At 37.0% G+C, this 18,932-nt stretch overlaps 1 protein-coding gene across 2 annotated transcripts in view; it reads right to left on the bottom strand.

The window, feature by feature from the left end:
• Positions 1-1,722: 1,722 nt before the first annotated feature.
• Positions 1,723-18,932, bottom strand: part of LOC149153397 (DNA-binding protein) — a 413,454-nt gene continuing 396,244 nt past the window's right edge. For both annotated transcript variants that reach the window (XM_089442331.1, XM_089442330.1), the window contains exons 13-15: positions 8,502-8,646; positions 2,446-2,580; positions 1,723-2,352 (exon numbers count right to left, since the gene is read on the bottom strand). In XM_089442331.1, the coding sequence (XP_089298457.1) occupies positions 2,179-2,352; positions 2,446-2,580; positions 8,502-8,646 (454 nt within the window). In that variant the 3' untranslated portion in view covers positions 1,723-2,178. The remainder of the gene's footprint in view (positions 2,353-2,445; positions 2,581-8,501; positions 8,647-18,932) is intronic.

The following is an 18,932-nucleotide window of genomic DNA, read 5'->3' as shown; positions in this document are numbered from 1 at the left end:
ATGTTTTATACTATTTATAATTAAACAAACCAAACACATATATTCATTTTTGTTTTTTTATTTTCATAATAATTTTTTTTAAAGGGACACGTGTCAATTCCAAATTGAACACAATCATACTTACACATCTCATTCTGGGTTGTAGAATGAACCTCTTGGCTCAAAATTTGAACACTGACATACTTCTCACACTTAGATTTAGAATGAGCCTCTAGGTTCAACAAGATTTAAATATCTTACTCACTTTTTTTACTTCTAATTACTTTACATGAAATTACTTTAAATGCATAACATATTCTTTTTTATTTATTATTTATTATAGCACACATTATTTTTCTATTTAGAGTGTATTTTATTTATTTTTATTTTAAGAGGGACATGTGTAGACTTTATTTATTTAGGGACAAGTGTGGAATTTATTTATTTTTATTTTGAGGGACTTGTGGCCAAACATACTTACACATCCCCTCATACTAGGTTGAAAAATTAGTCTCTAGAATCAATAATAAAATAAGATAGAACCATAAATAAAATAAGAAAGAATAATAACAATAAGATAAGATCAGATGAAGAAAATACAATATACGAAAGAAAGAAAAGTTAAAAGGGAGAGATAACGAAGAGGAGAAAAAAATGTTGGCATAATAAAATAAATAATGAAATAAAATAATCAATAATAAGATAAAAAATATAATAAAATAAAGGATAGAATAATAATAAAGTAAATCAAAAGAATCATAGAGAATGAAAAAAGATTTATACACGTACAAATATATGAGAGACAAGCCTAAGAAAAGAAAGGAGAAAGCAAAATAATAAGAAAAAAAAGAGTAATGAAAGGGATAAAGAAAAAAAAATAAATGAAAATGATATATTAAAAACAGGGAATGAGAAAGAATGACTGAATGAGAAAGGATAAAGAAAGAGGAAAAAACAAGAGAAAGGGAGGAAAAAGAAAGGAAGGGAAGAAAAGGAGAAAAGAGAAATGAAGAGGGAAAGATGAAAGGAGAGAAAGGAAAAGTTAGAAGTGAGAAATTAGAGGAATCCAACTAGAACTAATCTCAACACCTCCATATCTGTTGAGATTATGGGGATGTTTATTGATTTCCAATGTTTTTTTGAACTTGAGTTTGAAATAATTACCCTCTTTAAGTCATGTGGACATCAGAATATTTTATTAAAACTAACTAAACATGCTTATTCATTTTTGTTTTTTGTTTTTTGTCTTTTTTTTATTATAGCAAACCATGCTTTTCTATTTATAGAAAAAAATATTTTTATTTTAAAAAGAGCACATGTTAACTTTACATTGAACAAAATCACACATTACCCTCATTGAACTGTAAAACATTACCCTCATTGAACTGTAAAACGCGACACAAAAATTTACATCTTAACCCCTTAATAAATTAGCTTAATAAATCTAAATTTAAGATGATCAAACTAATACAACTATAATAATCAATTTGTACAAATGTTCAACAATGAACAACTAATAAAATACAAAATTATAAAATCTTCACATGGTTTCTTTCCGTAAACATCTTTCAATGGGTATAAGCAACAAGATTATAAAATCTTCACATGGTTTCTTTCCATAAACATCTTTCAATGGATATAAGCAACCTTTAACTTTGCATAGCACCAACCACAAGAGTGGCATGTGAAAAGAAACGAGAAGTATTCAATATTCTCCTGACGACAAGTCCTCGACTTGAAACGTCGATTAAAATTGTTCACTACAGATAAAAATGGGGAAACAAATTCGGAAAAAAAATTGCTAGCAATATTCCAAATACCACCGTAGGGTGGATAGATTCATGGGTTAAGCTCTACTTAAAATTCGCAAGAAAACGATAACAAAATCTGTCGCCTACAATATCCCATGATACACTGAGACTACTTTTTTTAATGTGTCCATGGACCAAGTCTCATGCTAAGTGGCATGATAACAAAATCTGTTGCCTACAATATCCCATGATACACTGAGACTACTTTTTTTAATGTCCATGGACCAATTCTCACGCTAAGTGGCATATACATACATCTCAGTATTGTTAAATTAAATCTTTATATTTGCGCAAACTCTTACCCAAAAGGGCTTATAGCATCCCTTCGGCTATAACCTGAAATAGTTTATATCAAAAGAAGATTCAACACATTTTTAAGCTGTCACAATCAAGTAAGATATTCCGAGGCACTCAAATACTCTGCATGCTCTTCAAAATACTCTACAAGGCGTTTCAGGAATTTGTCACTGCTCACTGTTTCAGTGTCACAAATAATACAACATTGTCTACGTGCACGTGTCACAGCTACATTCATTCGCCTGCGGTCATTTAGAAAACCTACCTGCAAAATAAGAAAATATTTAAGAAGGATTATGTTTGCACGACTTTCAAGTACAATTATTTTTAATGTCAGATGAAAGAACATAAACCCCACCTCGTGTTTTGCATTAGAACGGACCATTGATATGACTATCGCCTCTTTCTCTCGGCCTTGAAAGCCATCGACTGTAGAAATTTCTAAATCTTTCAACTTCATCTCTTTGCTTCTCATTATCTTTAACAGCCCAACCTATTTTAATAACATACAACCCTTAGTAAGTAATCAAAACATGAAAGATATCCTCATAAATAGCATAAATTTATTTTCATAACATACAACCCTTAGTAAGTAATCAAAACATGAAAGATATCTTCACAAATAGCATAAATTTAACAAACACCATATAGGTTACAGCAGTTATGAATTATGCTTTACTGTTTTACTTGCTGTCGAGGAGCAAGTTATAATAAGATACCTAGCACATTGCCCTCCCTCTGTCCCTTTCTATACTCTAAGATCCTTATTATTACCACAGTAAAAATGTCACTTCTCGGAACGTTTAGACAACGTATTTGCACCATCACCGTCTTCAAATAATGTATTTTCCACAACAGCATGTATATTTGCCACCTCAACTTTGTAGATTTGCCAAAATCGGAATTCCTCTTAGAACATAGAACTATTTGCCAGATATGTGCATCCATGTTATGCCTCTTTGTAAACATGGTTCACTCAAGCCACCAGAATCGTGGACTTCTCCTGTAGTTGTTCTGTGTTGAGGCATGGTTGTGAGAGAGAATGGAAAAGTATAGATGATTTGAAGGCTTGTATTTAAACAAGACAACATTGACAGCTGGACCATATTTAATGCTTGACGAGCTTCCATACTAGTATTCAAAATCTCTCTTATTCTATGCTAACCTCTTTCCCGTTCACAACGAGCTTACAGTCATGGAATGATGTAGAAAATTAAGTCAAAAAGTGGGACCTGGAGAGAGTGAATGGTCAAAACCTGTGAACATATGAACGCCTGAGAATCTAAGAAACTGGACACGTCCAACAAGAGGTCTGAGTCCATATCCCATGTATTGGAAGTTTGACACTCTAGGACACATGTCCCCCACATGTTTGCCATGTGTCCTAAAAGTTTAGGACATATGTCAGACTGCAAACATGTGTCCTAAAAGTTTAGGACATATGTCAGACATGTGGCCTACACATGTCCTGCATGTTCCTTGGCAGACATTACAGTATTTGATCACATTCGATTCATGGATTTTGAATTTTGATCTGGACTCTCGAGTGTTTTTCAGGGCTGCCCTATCTAAAGTCTTTTTCTGGGGTGTTTGAGATTTTGTCATTGCATGTCCCTTGAAACAATCTGTATGTTTCCCATTTTCAAATAGCTGTTTATTTGGAGAACTGCCTAAATCTTTATCTTTAGTTACTGTGTATTCATAACTTGAGGATCCAACAAGAAAGTACCATCCCGCTTTAAAATTGTACATGAGTAACTGCTATACTTCCCATGCAACTTGTGTCATTAAAGACTTAAAAATCATGGTGTATCATTCTCAACATATTGCAAGACACAAATAGGATGGGAATGTCTCTAGGCTTTATGATTAATTTAATGTGTTAATAGCCTGCTCGATTATTCTACTATACTAGCTAGTCTAGCTTTGGCATTAATTTTACCTTGATTTTTAAGTGTCTGAAATCCGTACAGGAGGGAGATAGTACACAGTAATATATGACTATTATTTCTTAGAACTGAAAGTGCTATTGTGTTGAACTATATCAGTTAGCCTATAAACACGTTTTTTTTTTCACTTTCCGCTGTAGGGAAGGAGCACGTGAAGAGTAAAATCAAGATTTGAAGGGATTCCATGTGTTTTGGAAATGTTCTAGTTTCTAATATATATATATATATAAAATATGTCTCCATGTTCTGTTTCTGGGTCAACGTGTGCTATGTTGGATACTTGCATTTCCATGTCCTCCCTGTCCTGTGACTTAGTTGAGAATGTAAAACATCAACTTCTAATAATGAGTCATTTTATGCATATATTAAGATACCCGTTCGCAAGAATTTTGGTCCTCTCAAAATGACTAAATTTTGAAGAGCATACAGGCATAACAAGAGGAGTATTCCCACAAAATAAGAACTAGATGGCAGGCCACTCATATACAAAACACATGAAGATGTCAACTGATGCATCTGTGCCGACAGGACTACAGAGTATCCCATAGTATTCCAAGGGGTCTGAAAAGCTGAACAGAGTCGGTTGGAATAAGGCAAAATGCCAGGATGTATGCACCGTGATAAACCAAGCAGGAAAACACTTGGAGATTCGTAAGCCAATTTCCATAATGAACTAAACCAATCATTAAATATAAAAAGGTAAGACTAAGATTAATAAATGTTCTGGTCATCAAGAAGAGAAAGAAAGAAGAAATTATTTTACGTCCACGAGGCCACGAGGCTAAAGATAGCTTACGGGACAGATTGCTTCTTCATCTGCTTGATGTATTCAGCCCTTTTTCTGTGAAGCTTCAAAATAAATGCTCCTAGCTTCTTGACAAACCCCTCACTAAATAGATTATCCTAAAGAGCCAGCTGCCAGCATATCTGCATAATTTTCCTTGTTGTCTTTGAAGGCCTCACATTCTAAAATGAAATGTTTTTCTGTTTCCACTTTTCTGGAAACAAAAAATGCATACTCTTTCCCACACTTCTTTCCCCAATAAACATGTCATTAGAATGAATTATGTTGGTTAATATGCACTAAGCGGTCAATAAACATGTCATTAGAATGAATTATGTTGCTTAATATGCACTAAGCGGTTAAGAGGTTAATATGCACTAAGCTTGTGTGTAAATGATAACAAATCATATCCCCTTTATCATTCCCTACATGTAGAAAATTATCAATATTATTCACCTACAAAGGTGTCTTTCTAAGAACTTCCTTTTTCCAAATTTTTCAAAGAGATATCATAGAACTCTAAAGCTTTGTAAGGAACTCATTCTTGTCTTCATTGGAAAGAGTGATTTCTTAAATAGGATCTTCTAAATGGACCTAACCTCCAATATGAGATGCTTCATCAAAATATTCAATAGGACCATTATCTTCAATGTGTTCCTTATTTGCTTGATCTTTGATTGTATAAAAAAATGCTTTTTCTTCGATAACTTTCTTCTTCATGCTTTGAATTGGTGGTTTCACCATCTTCAAAAGGAAGCTCCTCTTCTTCTATAAATATTTCAATGTGTTCCTTATTTGCTTGATCTTTGATTGTAATAAAAAATGCTTTCTCTTCGATAACTTTCTTCTTCATTCTTTTGCATTGGTGGTTTGACTATCTTCAAAAGCCAGAGGAAGCTCCTCTTCTTCTATAAATATTTCATTGTCTCGAGGAGATCTAGAAGAGCTTCTTCTTGAAGAGATTTTATCAAGTCTTGAAAGGTATCTTCACATTTCTGGAATCTTGGACCCCAGCACTCGAGAAATTTTTCAATAAACAGTGCAGTAGAAAATATGTTTTTTGGACTGCAAATAACACTTTATCCAATCCCTTTGTTTTTCTTCTATAGAACAAATGAACAATCTGGTAAGCACATCTCAGGTATCATATTGATTTCTGAAGTGTGTTTTAAGAATCTTACAACATAAGTAATGGATGAAGAAGGATCACCATCAATGTTTGGACAATCTATCAAGCAATTTGTACTATAGCCATTTGGGTATCTTGGAATATCCTTCACATCCAAAGTAGGGTACAATTCATGCAAATCCCAAGGGGCCTTTTTTTATCGCATTCTATTTTCATAATACAGAACTGTGGAGTCACCAAGGTGAATTGAATGCCTTTAAAAGATGCTTGTTTCACCCTACAAGCACGAACTTTTGAATAGTAACAACTACAAGGAACAAGGACTTCGTTGCTCCAATGGAGTTGCCAGATAAGCACACTAAAGAAGACTTTGCAGTATACTTATCAAAAGAGAGGTTGAAGCATAAACTTCGGATTTCTGGGATGACTCAATTCCTCCTCGCCAATGATGCAAAAATGTTACAAAAAATTATAGCACCTTAGTGCAAAGCTTCACTAGGTGACTAAGACAATGTGCAACAAAGAGAGTGTCATCATTGTCACCTTAGCAAGTTAGCAACTACTCCCCTTGTTTTAATGAAGGATGGATATCCAATACAAGGGAGGATTCCCTAGTAGATCTTAGTGATCAAATGGCCCAATTAAACTAAATTCAAGATCCCCCTAAGGCTTCTATTTTAATTACCACCAATCTAGGAGATCAAGCAATTAAGGTCTATAGTGGATTTTGGAAGTAATTTCTAGATTTATGTTCAAAGGGTCCTATGGCTCTTCTAGAGGCTTATGTCAACTAGTAAAGGCTCAAAGAAGGTCTCTAAACACACATAATCAAGAAATCACACTTTCCTGAAGTAAACTAGCAGTTAAAATCAGGAATTGCAGAGATAAACTAGTTTATAACAGTAGTAAAACTAGCCCTGGAAACTATGATAATAAGGTGAGAAATGAGTGATAAAAATAAGAGTAAACAAAAGAATTGATTACACCAATTTTCTATGGCTAAAATAGATATAAAATCAATTTAAAACCCTAGATGTTAGCCCTAATTTATGGATGGAAAATACACTTAAAATGACACTTTTGCATTTCTTGATTGCATGTGTTTGGGAACCTATTTGAGCCTCTATTGGTCACACTAAGCCCTCTAGATTTATCCATAGAGACCTTTGAACTCGCTCTCTTGAAATTATACCCTAAATCACCTGAAACCCTAATCACTCTATGATTGTAATTGTATGAATCTTGTTGTAGAATCCTTAGGGGGCATTTAATGTAAGTCTATTGGGGTTATTTGATCCCTAAGAGCTACTAGGGAAACCTCCCTTGTGGGGATTGTATCCAACCACAAAAAAGGGGAGAAGTTACTAAGGTGATAGTGGTGACTCTCCCATTGTTGCTTTCAATTTAGATTTCTTAGTGAGGCTTTGCACTAGGGTGCTAGATTTTGCAGTAGCAGGGCCCAATGGTGCCAATAGATCTAAAAGATCAAATGAAAACAATTTTCAAAGCCATTTATCAAGAGAAATAAAACTTCATGGACTCCGTTGAGTCGATCTAATGAGTCATACTTCGTATGAGCTATGCATTCATTTGACTACGGTGTGCCGACTTTTGGACTCTAGAGACCACCTAGAGTCTCAGTGTTTATCTATTTTATTTTAGAACTTTAACTTTATGTATCTCAAATCTTATAATTCAATGTAATTTTGACATATAAACCCTTGCATGCAACATTCAAAATTGAAATAACTTAGCAAACTTTGCATTTTTGGTGTCTAATGGTTTAGATTTACGTTCATGTTTTTTAATTAAAAATAAAAACTGAATATTTTATGTAGTTTTTCTTCAGTTGTTTGTATATCAATTCTTCGGTCAGTTCTATACTGGTTTCAGTTTTGACTACTCTGACATATATACATGTATATAAGAAGTATATGGAACACATTCCTCAAAAATGCTACTGAAGCGTAGACCTATATGCAAAAGTAGTTTCTAAATAAAGCTCGGATGATAGCCAAAATGCGGCTATGATATCTACTAGTATGAGAAAACACCAAACTAGGGAACTCTAAGAGGTAGCACTTGAATTCACTATATTTGCACTACAGAACAACGTATATGTACAAGATAAATTATGTAGAGACAAAGAAAACATATATTCAACTTTTTATAGATATAGACTAAAATAAACTGTGGCCTGTCAAGGATAGTAAGTGTAACTTAGAACTAAAAAAATGTCTGCTCTTAATAGAAAAAATTGTAATTTTAGTGCTCATCAATTCGCAACATTCGAACTGAGCATATAAAGGACAAAGGAATTACTACCTCAATTTATTGAAAACCAACATTCTAATTAATGCCAACCATACAAAAGGATGACTGCATCCCATATCTGGTGAAATATTGTGGTTATCCACAAAACCAGTTCTATTCAAAGATTTTTAAACTCATTGTTTTACTAATGGTAATATTAGCCAGGTTTAAAAGGATATCAATGTACAATATGAAAAAGGATACTTCCAGCTGATACATTTATACAAATTCATACAAACCTGTGCTGCATAAGGTGTAATGATGCCAATATCAGAGGGATTAACTCCACTTTCTAAAAGTTTTTTTGCATGCATTAGTGTCACTGTTGCCTCGCCTTCATTCATTGTGCTGTCCTCGTCATCTTTTTTCTCCTCCATATCACACCTGAAGAGAAAAATTTATAGTCCCTTCAATACATGTCTTTTGTTGCGTGTTCAACAAGAGCTAAGGTAGATCAGGAATTCATAAATTACATGAGAATCAAAATTTCCTTGTATTTCATAACCATGGAACAATACCACTGACTATTCATGAGAGATTCATAATAAACTTTTAAATCATAAAGTATGCCCAGATACAATACAAGACAAAGCTGCACGGAGAGAGAGGTGATAGAGTGCTATTTAGTATGAATAACGAGATACAAAAATTCATCTCTCATGGGAATAGAATAAAATAGAAAATAAACTTATCAAAATATCCAAGAGGACAACGAGCCTATGGGACAAACCAACATAAATCCAATACAACATTTCATTCTACAAATGAAAGAAAAAAAGAAATGTGTAGACGGGTCAATTTTCAAAATGTGAATACAGGGAAGTTTGTTCTACTCATTTGGATTTGAACCAAAGGCTAGGTAACCTAATACAGTTGCATTCGTTTTCAAGAACCTGTCTCCAATGTGCATTGTCCTTGCAACTCTCTTTGTCATGTCCACAACAGCATGTCTTGAACACTACCTCCCCATTTGTTCTTCTCTAGTTTTGTTCCCTTCCTGATGGGGCTATATGCCTCATGTAACACCCCCTAGTGCATAACTAATGCCTTGTTGATACCCTAGATGTAGTTATTTGCTACTTATTACGGGACTGGGAGTGTTGTCAGGGGATGATGGTCTGGACTCATTATCCCCCTTGTTAATTTATACTATTGATGTTGACATATATTGAACTATGGAACATATGTGCTTACTTAATAAATTTTAATGAGTACTCTCTTGATGGAATATGATGAGCAATTCCTTAATAGTAATGTTGAGTACTTAGTTTGATAAAGGCATATGCATGTATTGCCTGATGACATACTTTCTTATCATGACCCATTTTAATCCATTATGAATACAATGATTCAAATTTCATACATGTATTGGTATTATTGGAAAATTCTAACATGTTGTCGTTTGAGACATTGCTGAAGAGCTTGTGAAACACATCCAAGAGAAAGGGAATCATGTTCAACAAGGATAACCACCTAATCCTGGTGCCTAGGCAGCACTGAGAGGGGCAAATGATTTGCGAAGTGTTTTTCAAGCTAACTGGGGTAAAAATCCTAAAGTGGCAAAGTTGTAATTCACTTTTTTACCCATTTTATGTCACTTGTAATTATGCTCCTAAGTTTAATTTTGCCTCGTGTGATCTGGTAGGGGGAAAAGGAAGACCAAGAGAAAATCCTAGGAAAGAGCTATTGCACTTGAGATATTGGAAGATACATGTTTGCCTGGAGAGAGGATTTGGACAAGGAAGATGATGGTAATGGATTCTACTTTAAGGAAGAGATCTTATTTATAAATTATGACTTATTTGGGAGCAGATTGATAGCTGACCCAGCCTAGTCTATGTGGATTAATGAGGCTGGGAGTGCACTTTCCTAACCAGAGTATTAATGCTAATTTTGTGCCTGTCTGTTGTTTATTTTTGGGACCTTGGGATGTCACTGCCATGTATGATACTTACCAACTAGGGGTATTCATCAAGGGCTAGGGTTGTGGTAATATCCTTGCAGAAGAGAGTCACTGCCATGTATGATACTTGCCTTACTAGGGGTATTCACCAGGGCTTGAGGGGTAATAAGATTCTTGCACATCATAATGATGAAAACTTTTGGGGGCATTGTAAATCTAGGAGTCTCTCCATGACAACTTTTTGATTAGTTGGAAACATGGATGCATGGTTTTTGGATTATTATATGAATTGAGTGAACCATGTACTAAGCACTTTATGTTCCTATCTCTCACATCATTGAGTTTGAGCCCTGCTTAGGGAGTGTTAATCCCCAGTAATACTTATGCAACTAGAGGGTTAAGATCCAATGGGAATCCATCACATGACATTGACATGGATCAAGGCTGCTTTCAGAGTCAATTTCATTAGATTCTAAAAACTGCTATTTTTAACACACTGCTTTTTTCTAGTACCTGAAGATTATCGGTCTGTTACTCCTGCTACCTACACCTACCTACAGGTTAGTGAGAAAAGCCTTCAACCTCACAAGGTGTGGTTGGTGGCAGGGAACTCAGAGAAGGGGCTGTCACACTAATCCCGACTCTCTCCGTTTAAGCTATCTCCTAGGTTAGCTAAGGGGGGTGGTCCCTAAAGGAAAACTAAGTTAAAGATGTGAGTTTCTAGGAGAGTGTTATAGTGTTATGGATTACTCTTAGAGATTTATAAGAAAATGTGATATGAGCAATATGACATCAAATAATTATGACAACCATCAATACATGAGAATTCAACCAGTGCCTTTAAATAAATTGCTCTAAAGAAATGAAATTGTATTTGCTTATGAAATGATTTCAAATGGAAAGCCAAAGTAATCCTGAAAAGTGAAACAATAAACTTTTAGCACAAGATATTATAAATGCTTTTAAGATGAACAAGTTTACAAATCAAAGCAGGAAACTATCTTGCTCAAAAGGATACAATTAGAAATCTACTTGTGAGAATGAGATGATAAAAAGAGCTCAAATGTTAGACCAAGATGACAACATGCAATTAAATTTGCAACAAAATTAGAGTACTTGAAAGTGAAATCAACCATTCATGACAATATGCAATTAATTTACAAAGGTAAGTCAAATTCTAAGTACAAGAAAGTTAAACTTGTTGAAAAATCAAGAGATTACAATGCTTGCATCCAAAGTGCTTCTTGACATAAAATTTACATGTGAGACTTTTAACCATCAAGATAGAAAGAAATTGAAGAACTTTGCAAGTAAAACAAATGTGATGAAATAGTGTTCTTGGTTTATTTTATTGTTTAGCACTAAAGCAAAGTTACAATTGAACTCTAGTCCTTAGACCTCATCCTCGCCCAAATATTTGGATATCACAATGAGGAGTCAACAGAGGTAGAGGGTCCCTGAAAGTCTATTCAACCAACTTAAGTTGCAAGTAAATTTTAGTGATGCTTAGGACATGTACGTAAATTAACCAAATAATGAAAATTAACTTCAACTTGAAATGTACTTGCTTGACATGAAATAGAATGTTACTTTATGGAGAAAATTTGTCCAAATACTTGATACAAGTAAGATGTGTTTAATGGTGAAGCATAAGAAACTTAGAACTATGTTCAAGCCAAATAAGATCAAGTAAAAAAAGCTTGCATGCAAAAAAAACTGAACTTGTTATGGATTTAAAACATGTAGTAAATTAAATTAAAGTGCATGCAAAATGAGTGTGATGCATCTTGCATTAATTTCCCAATTAGATGATATGCATGCAAAATGAAATAAACCAACAAAATCAAACTATCAAGCCTCTCCAAAAGGTGGAGAGATAGGGATACCAATGGGTAAAACCCATGCTCCCAAAATCAAAAATTTTATTAGTTGTTACAAGAAGGAAAAGACAATGAAATATTCCCTAAAATCCAAGGAAAGTCTTAACAATTTGGCTCCAAACCACAGACCTTTCCAAGATGAAAATTTATGCAGTTTGAGGCCCACCAAGGCTCAACAAAATGCAACTTTTTGAAGGAGAAAAGAGGATAAGCCTCCTCTATAGCCACGACCAAGGAGAGAAAGAGATGGCCAAAAGAACTCGGCCTCCCTCAAGAAGAACACGACCTAAAGGTGGAAACAGTCACTAAATTCGAGCCCCAAGGTCCTGCATACAAACTTGTAAGTAGTTTTTGATGATGAATCCCGCAAGTAGCTGCAAAGAACAGGTTAGAAATTGTTACAACAACACAACAAATATTAGCTTAGGAAAACTACCAAAATATGTTACAAAAATAATCTACAAGAAGCTAGGCCAAAGAGTATGAGCAAGCTCTCCTCTTTGACTAACAATGACTTAACTCTTTGAAATAACCAGACAATGATAAATTAAGTGCAATATGTCAAAAAATAAATAAATAATTTTAAGTTTGATATTTTGATGCAAGAAATAAGAGCTTTAAGAAACTTGAAAGAATCCTTGCAAAACAAAAATAAGATCTAGATGAGACTTTGGAGTTCAATACATGCGGGTTCTCCTTGAATATTTTTCAAGAATGGATTGATTCCTCCGAGAATTTCCCCTTACGCTTGAAAAATTTGACCAAAGAATGATTCCTCTACAAAACTTCACCACAAATCATTAAATCCACATGAAATTACATAAGCGCAGTGGAAAGAGTTCCTAGAGACACATCTAACATCCACCAGAAGATTTTTTTTCCTAAAGTAAATAAGTAATTCTTATGCTAATATGAGATAGTTGCATACTAACATAACTTTAAACAAGCATGACAGAAACAATGACATGAGTTCGAGATGAAAGACCTAGGACTTATGCACTACTTCCTAGGACTGGAAGTCTGGCAGAAACCAGGGGAGATTTTCCTATCTTAAGGAAAATATGTGGTGAAGATATTGGAGAGATTCGGCATGGTGGACTACAAGCCCGTAACTACCCCGATGGAGCTTGACTTCAAGAAGTTAAGCGGTAGTGCTGCCGGACCTGTTTTATGAAATGCTACCGAGTATCGTCAACTTGTTGGAGCATTGATGTTCTTGGTGAACTCTCGTCTGGATATATGCTTTGCAGTCAACACATTGAGTCAACATATGGTTGAGGCTCACCACTCACATTGGATTGGTGCCAAGAATTTGTTGAGATATCTTTGTGGCACAATCACTCATGGGTTGAGATACACTGCCGGAGATGTGAGACTACTTGGGTATACTAATGTTGATTGGGCAGGCAGTGTGGTGGACCGAAAAAGCACTTACGGGTGTTGTTTCTCTTTGGGATCTGCCTTGATATCCTGGATGAGTAGGAAGCAGAAGTCGGTGGCTTTGAGCACCACCGAGGCAGAGTACATTGCTGCTAGCATGGTCTCCTGTGAGGTCGTCTGGTTGCGAAAGCTCTTCAATGAGCTGTTTGGATTTATGTTGGATACCACCGTGATCTTGTGTGATAACCAGAGCGGGATCCGTTTATCAGAGAATCCCGTATTTCATGATCACTCCAAGCATATCAATATTAGGTACCACTATATTCGAGATATGGTGCAGCGAGGAGCAATAAGGCTCCAACATATCGGTACAGATGAACAAGTCGCCGACATTTTGACAAAGCCCCTAGGAAAGGTCAAATTTCCGACTTTCCAAGAACGACTTGGTGTCGTTCAGAGGCCCTCTTATGAAGGTCAAATATGATGTAATGAGCTCTGGGAGCTCCAAGGGGGCGCGGGGTACTTCTTGGAGCGACATGTGACCACAGGGTGACTCACCATCCCTTGGTGGAGCACTATGTATAGGGTAAAAGGTTCAACCTTCCCCTGTGACACCTCGTGGCGACTATGGAACAGGATAATTAGTTCTCCTGTGGGCCAGGATGATTCGTTCTCCGTGGTGACTGTGGAACAGGATGATTAGTTCTGTTGTGGGCCAGGATGATTCGTTCTCTGTGGCAACTGTGGAACAAGATGATTAGTTCTCCTATGGGCCAGGATCATTAGTTCTCCATGGCATCCACTGGACAAGATGATTCGTTCTCCTGTGGACAGGATGATTAGTTCTCCTGTCGAGGCATCCTACCCATGTAGTCTGGGACTCATGGGAAGTACCTCTCATCTGATCAATGAGCAGGGAAATGAGGATAGGGACCATAGTAGTACTTTCGATGGACGCATCGCTGTATCTACCGTACTCCCTATGCTAGGATGACCTCCATTGATCTAGGATCAATGATACTGATCTGGGATCAATGAGAGTGGTACACACTCTGAGACTGACTTCAGGTTAGTGGAGGATGGTATGATACATCCTTGATCATTTCTTCTTCTTCATAGTTCGAGCAGAGCAGAGTGGGGTCAAGCTGTGTAGGACAGTGCATTTGATGGATGGATAGCAGCGACGGTTTAACGGATTGCAGATGAAGTTCTCCCTAGTTGAGAGGGAGTGTTAAAATTGGCAACTAGGGCCAAACTCCATGTGGGTCACCTTATTTATGGCTATTGATATTTTTCCTAGATTCCTCTCATCGAGAGGTGTAGGATTGATCTAAAGATCATCCAATTCCGATAAGTATTTATGGAGATATGAATTTATTTTGATTATGGACAAATTGTCAAGGTCGGCGAGCAAACTTATGTAGGCTCAGAAGCCCAACAGTCACGTCTATTCATCCTCAATGTTTGCATATAAATACAAGGTGCCTCCTCCTCATTTGGACAATTCATTCACTCATCTTCTCTCTCTCTCTCTCACATGTGGCTGAAAGGAGGACGTCCTAGGGCAAGGAAGACGCAAAAAGGACGCTAGGGAAGCAGGTCATCTCTTTGACCAACGTTGACCAAGCGTTGACAATCTAGAGGTGCGGATTGGGTGTGGCTGCCTCTCCTAGGCAGGCTGCAATTTTTGGCACGAAAACTGAGGTGATCTGACCTCTGGTTTGACCGGTGTTGACTGCCCTAGTTTAGGGCTGCAAGTTGACTTCATAAATCTGCAAATTGACTGTACTTTTGGGGTTGTTCAAGGGCTGTTTCTTCAGGTTGTTCGAGGACAAGTTGACCGGAAATTGACCAAGCATTTTAGAGATCAATTTCAACCAGTTTGACCAAGTTTGACTTCACTGATCTAGGGTTTGCTGCTGCTGATATAAAATTACAGAATTCAGATTTTGTACTATTTCTCTCTGTTGAACTATTGAAGATAAAAGAAGATTTGATCAAAGGGTTTCTCCCATTGGGGTTTGTCCCTGGCTAGCCACCACATCTTGTGTCTCTTGTCTTGGCTTGTTTTCTGTTGATCATTTAATGTTCTATCTGCACTTTACTTAATGTATATGTGATTGCTAATCTGTGGCTAATAAGAAGAAAAATAAGTAAACTGCTCTGAGCATAGAAAATACCATAATTTGACAATATCCCACTCCTCGAAGACTGCATTAAGGGCAGTCCTGACCATAAACTCTGGATCCGGTGTAGACCCCACGGAAGTAAGTTGGTCGCGAATCTCCTGCAACCTGAGAAGGAATGGATCTATCTGCTCTCCCTTTTGCATCTAATATGACCGCCACTGATTCTCCAATAGCATCTTTTGCTGCACGGAAGTGCCTTGATATAAGGTCGTCAAAGTGTCCCACATCTCCTTCGTCGTTTTCTTCTCAGCAATATATGGTATGACATGATCTTTGACCCCATCAAGGATCATGCACTTCACCCTCACCATTGCATCCTCACACTTCTCATTCTTAGTTGGGTCAACTGGGATAGCCACGGTTTTCAAGGCAAAGTCCTTGATGCGATGTCGATCCAGGACTACCAAGATCCTAGTCTTCCAAATGACAAAGTTTGAAGCTCCATCCAACCTGTCATGATCCCTCAGTCCTTTCACTACCATTTCAGCACCTCTTTTGGACTCCCTCTAAGTCTCGACTCCCCTCCTAGAAATATCCCTCTAAGTCCTGATTTCCATTCTGGAAATCCTTTAGCCAACTATCGAACCGCTCCTCTCAAATCCTCCTTGCAACTGCAACTCGAATTTGGATTTCCTTGGCTAGAAATCTGTTGAGGTAGTGACTCCCTCTACCTTGGTTTCGTCTCCTTAGACACTGTTTTGCATCGACAGAAACAGCATCCCACTAGCTCCTCAAATCACAATCTGCACATAGCTTCCCAAGCCCTGACAACTGAAGAAACTGAGCCTTTCAGGCTCTGCACAATCTCGACAAAGGTTGAATCTGCTCTTCCTGGCCATAGCGTCGATCCTTCCTGGCTGAGAAAGATGACCAAGCACTGTGTAGGTTTGATCTGCCTCTCTCTGCCTCTGCGCTGACCCTCCTCCTGGCTCGAAATGCTGATGCAGGCTCTGCGTCACTTCTTCTCTAACTACTTTTGCTCTGGAACAACGTTGTCTCTTGGGACAGCTGCTACTACTACAAATTTCAGATTTGTGTTGGTGCCTTCAGTCCTCCTGTGATCTGCAACGCTTTGATACCATGTGGAAATTTCTGAATTTGACACGTCAAAAATCCCTACTGCATTATCTAGTTTATTATCTCCTACTTGTTTTTTCCATTAACAAGTTATTTATAAATATAAATACTGAAATAAACACAAATGCAACCTTCACACATATACAGATCAACAACTGAAATAAACTGAGACAACACAAAGGACACCGTTATTTTTGGACAATCGTCCCTGGAAAATCCCAATGCGGGAAAACCAGTGCAGCAGATATGAGGGTTTTATTATTATGCAGTTTTTTGAATACAACTAGGGTGCTAGAAATGGCTCACCCTTCAGAGATTTTCCTTGGGAAAAGTACATATCTTCGGAGATAGATATTCCGACTAATCAACAACCGAATGATTGGTCCCACAGCAACTTCGACAGTTCCTTAGCTGGACAGCGAAAGCTGCTCCAAGCTTCTCTCTGCAACTGTGTCACCCTCTACAGCTCTGCATCAGCTAACCATCTCTTGGTCTACCCCACAATAATTCCTTAGCACTGCCTCTACAACCTAGTGTTAGCCTCTTGTCCCTCTGCGTCTTCTACGTTGGCCTCCTCGGCCTCTGCGTCAGCGTTCCTAGGCTCTGCGCTGTCTCTCCAACACTTTCTCTGCCTCTCTGATATGTATTCTCGACCTTCTACCGAACTGCCCCTTGCTGCAACAGATCACTAACTCGATTTCTCAGCAAACCCTGTCCCAGAAAATCGAATTCTTGATCAACTTGGTGTATCTTCAACTGACCCTCAAGCCTCCTCTTATACTTTTCCCATTGATGATTCAACGGTCGAGATTAAGTCTCTAATCAACGACTAAGATTAGATTTGGCTTGATCCTCGTCATTTAGAACTTTCTCACCCATTTTATATTAATACACATTAACATTTTAATTTTCCTAAGTTTAGACTTAGGAACCTCATTAAAAATATTAATTATTTTAATATCTCTCCGTTCGGGTGGAATTTCCCCAAATGACTTCTAGGTCTTAGAGATCTCATGTGCCTTAGCCTCTCCACCAACTTTCATGGCTAGAGCACATCCGATGCTACCAAAAACCAACATATTGAAACTAGGAATTTCATATTTTCCGGATTGCTTTCTAGCTCTTTCTATCTTCAAGGCTTTAGGTTGAGCTACACTTAAATTCGTAGGCTCCTTCCTCCTCAACTCATAGGCAGCGTAAACACAAAAATATCTAGATATGAGCATAAAAGAAATTCATCATGAGGTTTAATAGTAGCAGACATGTGTTTTACTAATTCATTGAATCTCTTGTTAAACTCCTCCATGGTTTCATTCTCATTTTTCTTCATGTTTCTAATGGCATTGATCAAATGCCTATTTTCCTTCTTCTCTCCAAACTTGTCCAAAAATGCAGTTAGAAAGGTTTGTAAAGAGTTATATGAGTTAGCAGGTTGCTCAGTGAGCCAATCAACAACATCATCTTCTAAAGATAAGACAAAAAGTCTCATCTTCACGTCCTCATAATTAGCAGTGTTACACCATTTAAAGATACAAACATTAAAATTTTTCACATGTGATGTAGCACTAATGGCATTGCTACATTGAAAGGAAGACAACTTTTCAATAGCCTTGTCAGGGATATTGTAAGGATAGCCATTTATGTTAGTGAAGTCACAAGGAGCAAAAAGATCATTCATGATGTTAGGCTCTACTTGTTCTTGAAAAAACAAATGAATATCAGAAATAGCCTCTTGCCCAAGACTAACAAGAGATCTACTATGAGAAAGTCTATTCAACCTCTATCTAAAAATCCTTTCAGGATCAGGAGAGGGGCTTACTAGACCACTTGAATTTCTCCTAGTAGAGACTCTTGCAAAATTTGGATTGAGTGGAGTCACCACTTGAGCAAGAATCTAAATCTAAAGTTCAAAAATGCTAAAACCAAAAGGTTAGTCGATTTCCAAGGTACAAGAAAGCTTGTCCTTGACAACGGCGCAAAAAATGTTACTCCTGCCACCTACACCTACCTACAAGTTAGTGAGAAAATCCTTCAACCTCACAAGGTGTGGTTGGTGGCAGGGAACTCAGAGAACGGGCTGTCACACTAATCCAGACTCTCTCCGTTTAAACTATCTCCTAGCTTAGGTAAGGGGGTGGTCCCTAAAGGAAAACTAAGTTAAAGATGTGAGTTTCTAGGAGAGTGTTATAGTATTATGGATTACTTTTAGAGATTTATAAGCAAATGTGGTATGAGCAATAT

This window comes from Pinus tabuliformis, chromosome 9 (genome assembly GCF_031772625.1).
Source record: "Pinus tabuliformis cultivar Carrire ecotype Pingquan chromosome 9, CPIR1, whole genome shotgun sequence".
In the NCBI taxonomy this organism is placed as follows: Eukaryota; Viridiplantae; Streptophyta; class Pinopsida; order Pinales; family Pinaceae; genus Pinus; species Pinus tabuliformis.
Note: the sequence above shows the minus strand (reverse complement) of the source record. Positions and strands in the feature narration are given on the sequence as shown.